The 7,186-nt window shown below is 38.9% G+C and overlaps 1 protein-coding gene across 1 annotated transcript; it reads right to left on the reverse strand.

Moving 5' to 3' along the window:
• Positions 1–2,282: 2,282 nt before the first annotated feature.
• LOC140139158 (uncharacterized) lies at positions 2,283–3,848 on the reverse strand. The gene has a single exon (XM_072160939.1). It carries the CDS (start codon positions 3,846–3,848, stop codon positions 2,283–2,285), a length of 1,566 nt encoding a protein of 521 aa, XP_072017040.1.
• Between the last annotated feature and the right edge of the window lie 3,338 nt (positions 3,849–7,186).

Consider the following 7,186-nt stretch of genomic DNA (forward strand, 5'->3'; position numbering starts at 1 on the left):
TAGACTACCCACGCGCTATATAATTCGGCACATATAAAATCAAAATTATTGTCAGTTTTTGACTTCAAGACGCAAGCTTCTTTCTCTAGACGCAAGCTAACGACTATCATATCTATGCAACACATATATTCAAGTGCAAGGAACCACATCTGGTTTCTTTAGACGAAATCATTTACGGGAGATATTCATCATTAAAATATTCCACCCACCAAGTTTAAGCATAATCGGACAAAGTTTGAAATTTGAACCCTCCGTCAGTAATGACATTTGACCTCGGTTGACCTTCATTTTATTTCGCACACGTATTTCCCTGGTATCAAGGATTGCTTGCACCAAGTTTAAGCCCAATCGAAAGTTTAAATTTAGCCCCTAATTTACCTTTGACCTAGGCTAACCTCCATTGTATTTCGCACATATATTCCCCTCTTATCGACGATTCAACCCACTAGGTTTGAGCCCAATCGGATGAAGTTTAAAATTTTGACCTCGGTGACCTTTAAAAACGCCCAGTCAACATGCCTTTCCCGTTACCAAATCCATATCCGAAATATCAGATCGATGCGTCGAAGCGTGGCGAAACGCATACATTGTAGCCGGACAGACAGACACACAGGCACACACACTTCACTCATTATTTTAGAAGTACTAGGGTACCTGTAGCTGTGAGGGCAATGTAGCTGTACGAGAGAGTACCATATGCTGTTTGACCCCCAATGACCCCATATGACTTCCAGAGTTGCCCAGTACACACCATTTTATACACTTGCTGCTTTATTTCAGTCTTATCTTCTTGGGGTATTTTCTCCTAGATGACCTTTGACCTCGGTTGACCTCAATTTTATATTGCGCGTATATTTCCCTTGCATTAAGGATTCCACCCACCAAGTTTGGACCCAATCGGACAAAGTTTGAAATTTTGACCTTTGACCTCGGATGACCTTTCAAACCTCCCGATCAACATGTTTTTTCGATACCGATCTATATCCGAAATATCACATCGATGCGTCGAAACGCATAGCCGGGCACACAGACAGACACTGCTTATTATTTTATTAGGTGCACCTATAGCTGTGGAAGCACAGGCAGCATGATAGCAATAATGTTTGAGCCCTGATGACCCCTTTCTGACTTTTTGCCATGTTCCCGTCATATCGAGGGTTCTTTTTACCACATTTGAGCCTAATCGGGCATATTTAAACCTTTGACCTATGACGTCGGGTGACCTCTGATTTTGTTTATGCTCCCGTGATATGGAGATTTACATTCACCAAGTTTAAGCTCAATCGGGCTAAGTTGAAAATTTAGCCCCATTTTTCGTGCTTTCCTCATACGAAGGATTCCACCCACCAAGTTAAAGCCCATTCGGGCATAGTTTAAATTTAGCCCTTATATGACCTTTGACCTCGGTTGACCTAGATTATATTTCGCACACGTGTTTCCCTCGTATCAAGGATTCATCCCACCAAATTTGAGTCCGATCGGTCAAAGTTTGAATTTTTGACCTTTGACCTCCGATGATCTTTAAACCCACCTGGTCAGCATGCATTTCCGTGTACCAATCCATATCCGAAATATCGCATTGATGCGGCGAAGCGCGGCGGAACGCATAGCCGGACACACATACAGAGACCGCTCATTATTTAAGTAGTATAGATAAATTATGGACATTTTTGATTACTGAGATATTTGCTTAAAAAGTTACCTTTTTCAGAGTCTTCATTGAGCAGGGACGTAGCTTGCGACACCATCACGGCGTCTTCATTCAGCGTAGTGATGTTTTGTTTACAATCCTCCGGTCACATGACCACCCGATGGGTGGTCAAGTGTCAGCAGATCATTGTAGATGGCGGGCAGGTCGTATCCGGCGTCCCTGTTGAGCGTGGGTCTTTGTGTCTTAATCTCTATGGCTTCCTGATCTTTCTGTTCCAAAATGGTCTTCTCTGCCGATGACTTCCACATCTTCAATACTAATATCATGTTTATGATCAGCTTTGTGATCACCGACTGCTGTTCGGGGGGCAGTGGTTCTAGTATGTTCTTTGAAACGGGTGCCGAGAGATCTGCTTGTCTCACCAACATAAGTGTTCTCACAGTCGGGGCAACTGATTTTGTAGATTACACCACATTTGTTGGGTTTTGGGGTTTTGTCCTTCGGATGTACTAGGAAAGATCTGATGGTATTGACCGGTTTGTGGTAAGCGTTGACCCCGTGGTCACGGAAAATATAGGAAAGTTTCTCAGAAAGTCCTTTGATGTATGGCAGCGGGACATTGATTTTTCTCTCATACTGTCCAGTTGTTTCTTTGCGATCTTTCTTTTCTTTGGTTTGGGGTTTTAAACATCCAGGACTTATAGCCGTTTGCCTTAAGTGCAGATTTTACATGGCTCGTTTCCTGTTGTTTGTCCTCCTCTGTAGTGACTAATTTGTCCACTCTGTCCATTAGCGTTCTAACCACTGACCTTTTGTGCTCCAGATGGTGGTTCGAGTCAAAATTGAGGTATTGGTCAGTGTGTGTTGGTTTGCGATATATGGTGACCTTGATGCTACCGTCATCCTCAACATGAATACAAGTGTCCAAGAACGGGAGTTTACCCTCCTGTTCGGGTTCGTTTGTGAACTTAATGTTCTTGTCTAGGCTGTTGATGTGCGATGTAAATCCATCTATGTCATATTCGTGGATGAGGACGAACGTATCGTCGACATAGCGAAACCATTTCGACGGGGGGCGAGGGGCTGTAGCAAGAGCCTTGACCTCGAAACTCTCCATGTATAGGTTGGCCACAATGGGAGAGACGGGGGAACCCATCGCCGCACCATGGGTTTGCTTGTAATATTGTCCTTTGTAAACAAAATAGGTGGTATTGAGACAAAAAGTGAGGAGTTCCAGGATATGGTTAATTTTGAGGGGGGTGCGATCCTTTAGCGTAGCGTCTTTCTCCAATTTGTCCCTGACAGCTTGAATCGCGTCTGGTACGGGAATGCTCGTGAAAAGGGCAGAGACATCATATGATATCAACTTCTGCCCTGGAGGTACTTCCAAGTTCTTAACTTTTTCCACGAACTCACCACTGTTGTGGATGTGGTGTTCAGTTTTACCTACTAAGGGACTGAGGATATTGGCAAGTACTTTGGCTGCATTGTAACTCAGACTGCCAATGCTAGACACTATGGGTCGGAGAGGAGCTTCCGGTTTGTGAATTTTGGGAGTGCCATAGACTTTAGGGACTTCCTCAGTTGTGGGGTAGATTTTGTGTTTAATGTCTTGAGGAATGGGATCACTGTGTTGCCATTCGCGTATTATACCAATAAGCTCACGTTTGTATGCTGGCGTGGGGTCTTTGGCTAGCTTTTGGTATGTGGTTTGATCATTGAGCAAAGACTCCATCTTATCTTCATAGTCACTGGTATTAAGGACTACAGTGGCACGACCTTTGTCGGCCGGTAAGATCGTAATATTTTCATCTTTTTTCAAGTCAAACAGAGCTTTCTGCTCACCTTTCTTGATGTTACACGGCGGCACTTTGGATTTGCGAAGACACTTAACAACATCCGCTCGTAAGCTTTGAGCTTTAGCTGGGGCGAGTTGGCGACATGCTACTTCCGTGTTTACAATGTATTCTTTCATCGGAATTTCCCGCGGCGTGACGGCGTAGTTAAGTCCTTTTTCAAGCACAGATTTCTCATTTTCACTCAGTATCCTGTCCGATTTATTGATGACCCATCTATTCCTATCTATGTCATTCTCTTCCGCTCGATTTTTGAGCAAAAACTCTTGCTTGGCTGTCACCAATTTACCGAATTTCTCACGTTGTTTACATTTCACTTTGTCAAATTCCTGACTACGCATGCGCGAGAGATGTTGTTCCACTTCCTGTTTCTCTTGATCGCTTATGGCGGTAAACAAATTGGTTTCCAAATTCTGCAGCTCGTCTTGTAATTTCGAGATCGTGAACGAGCAATTTCTGATTCTAATATCCAAAAGTTGTTTTTCAGCTTTATGGATTACTTTATTAGCTTTGATTCCCGTGACGGCGGATTTCAGTTTTATGCTGCAGGGTGTGATGTCGACCTTCGCGCATCTGATATTAAAAATACGGTGGTTCGTCCATCTTGCAATTTTGGTGGTGATATTTTCCGCTTTTCGGAGGATTTTGAGGACATCGCGTCCGTGTTGACGTAAAATAGCAGCGTGTATACTGATATTGGACTCTGTCATGTTTGGGGGGTGGTCATGTGACCGGAGGATTGTAAACAAAACATCACTACGCTGAATGAAGACGCCGTGATGGTGTCGCAAGCTACGTCGCTGCTCAATGAAGACTCTGAAAAAGGTAACTTTTTAAGCAAATGTCAAACATGACAGAGTCCAATATCAGTATACACGCTGCTACTGAGATATTATTATAACTAATTTTGATATTATTATGCCTAATTAGGATAATTTGGATATTGTTAAGGATATTATGGATATTTAAATTAATTGGGATAATTATTATCATGACTGATATTAGAATATCATTGTTGCTAATTAGGATAATTTTAATGTTTAGATAATTCAGATTTTATGGTAGTTTGGATATTTTAAAATGGCTAATTTAGATATTATTATTGCTAATTAGGATAACTTTTTATTATTCAGATTTCAGATAAGTTTGATGTTTAGATAATTGTGATTTCATTTGGGCTATTGTGGATATATTAGATAATTTGGATACTATTAAGGCTAATTATTATAACTGGGATATTTTAGATGATTTGGATATTATTAAGGCTAATTTGGATATTTTAGATAATTTGGATATCATTAGGGCTAATTAGGATATTTCAGATGATTTGAATATTTTAGATCATTTTGATATTATTGCGGCTAATAAGGATAATTTGTGTATTTCAGATAATTTGGACATTATTAAGGATATTTTAGAGAATTGGGATATTATTATAACTAATTTTCATATTATTGTGGCAAATTAGGATACTTTTGATACCTTAGATTATTTAAGGCATATTATTGAAGTGTGTAAGATAATAGGAACAATATGTTTCAATTTATTCATCATTTTCTTGAAATAGTTTTAGATACACAGTCTATGTGGCATGATATCCTGGTGAGACATTCGTCTGTTTAGTACACCAAGGAATTTAGTTTGATACTTGACTTACTTGACTTAAGGGGGAACTACACCCCTGACCAATTTTTGCCTATTTTTGCGTTTTTCTCAAACATCATAGCACATTGGTGACATGTAAGATATGAAAATTATAGGGGCAAGGACTACAACTACTGTACTGAAAATTCAGCAACTCAAAATGAGTAGTTGTTGATTTATTGATCAAATATTGGTTTTCCCTCATTTTTGACTGTAACTCCACAACTGTTGTCTGTGCTGAAATATAATTGTATAATATACATATCTTACTTAGGCTTTGCTTGTCCCCAATGCGCTATAATTTTGAGAAAAAGACAAAAATAGGCACAAAATTGGGCAGGGGTAGAGTACCCTCTTAACTGCATAGGACGTTGTGTCCCTTTACCCTCTGCCGAGTACACCAAGGAGTTTAGTTTGATACACTCTTTCTAAAGTCGTATGATCTAGTGTGATTTGCAGGTCTTGATTCATCGATGTCATTTTGAGTGTGCCATTTAATGTGGATATTATTAAGAATATTATGGACTTTTTAGATAATTAGGATATTGTTATGTCTAATTTGGATATTATTGTGCCTAATTAGACTAATTTTGATATTTTAGATCATTTGGATAACCGGGATATTATTATGCCTAATTTTGATATTATTGAGAGGAGTAATTTAAGACAAATCGGTGCATTTCGAAAATTTGGCTTCTGTGCACGAGATATTTAACATTTTACATTTACTCTATAACTCCTGAGCTAAACACCTTAGTGCAATACCGTAAAACCTCGTCTATAAGCATATAGTGCGTTTTTGATGAAAGCTAAATTAAAACGAGACAGACTTAAATATGCCAATACAATAGATTGGTCCTACAAGAGTACTTGTTTGCATATGCTTGTATCAATAATTGATTTGCTAAAACTCTATAATGTTCTAATTTTGTTGATGGGTGGCGCCTGGATTAATTTAGCTTTCATCAAAAGCGCACTATATGCTTGTAGACGAGGTTTTACGGCACGACAATTGCCTTTTTTATTCCCAGTAATGAGAGGAACAATTTGGGGTATATTACAGCATGATAGAACAGATATTAACTTTTGTCCCCGTTATGACCTTCGACCCCTCGTGGGAAGTATAGGGACATAAAAATGGAACCAATTCTAGTTTAATCCTTTCGGGTGTAAAGATGCTAACAAACATTGGTTCCACTAATGTAAGAACACTAACTCAAAAATCACCCCATAGCGCCCTATACTAATCAGTTTATAACAACTGAGTGTTATTACAGTATACTTAATCGTGTATGTACATAGTGATATGGTTTTTAAAAACAAGTTCTTAATAATTACTGTGCAGAAGGAAAAAAAAGTCACCCACAAGGGATTTACTTGTCACATATAACACTCATATCTGCATGGAATTTGTTTCTGAAATCAATAAACGAAAAAGGAATATAAAATAAACCAAAACAAGGAAAAACTTTTATGAAATGGTTGTTTTCTTTTTTAGTGTTATCAAAAGTTTGTATGAGCGTTTTTCGTTTTTGTTTTATATTGGAGCAGAATATTTCCCTCCAAACATTTCCATGTAAGAAGCGTCCTGATTTCCACAGTTATCTAGCTGCATACATGTTTTGGTTGCAGCGACTCCATACATTATTCAAATTGGTGTATGCACTCAGAACTCTAGTCAACCGATGGCTATTGTTGTACAAGGTTCACTCGGTCATTTAACGAGGCAATACGAACGATCGAATTTTCGTGTTGAAATGAGCAAAAGTTTGAGTTACACCTTTTCAATGTAAAATTAAGTTTCTCGGTTAAATGAAAAACAACAATTTTCCCTTTTTCAGTAAATGTCAGGAAAAGTATAATGCTTGATAGTATATATATATTTTCAAATCCTAGTGTTAAAATTAGGCGTGAAATTCAGTCATTTAGTGTAAAATTTTCGATTTTGATAGGCTTTAACTTGGCCCGCTGATGAAGGATTTTCCCAACTTTCAAACGCACATCACCGTGAGCTATACAGCCTGTCTCAACAAAT

This window comes from Amphiura filiformis, chromosome 18, assembly GCF_039555335.1.
Source record: "Amphiura filiformis chromosome 18, Afil_fr2py, whole genome shotgun sequence".
Lineage (NCBI taxonomy): Eukaryota > Metazoa > Echinodermata > Ophiuroidea > Amphilepidida > Amphiuridae > Amphiura > Amphiura filiformis.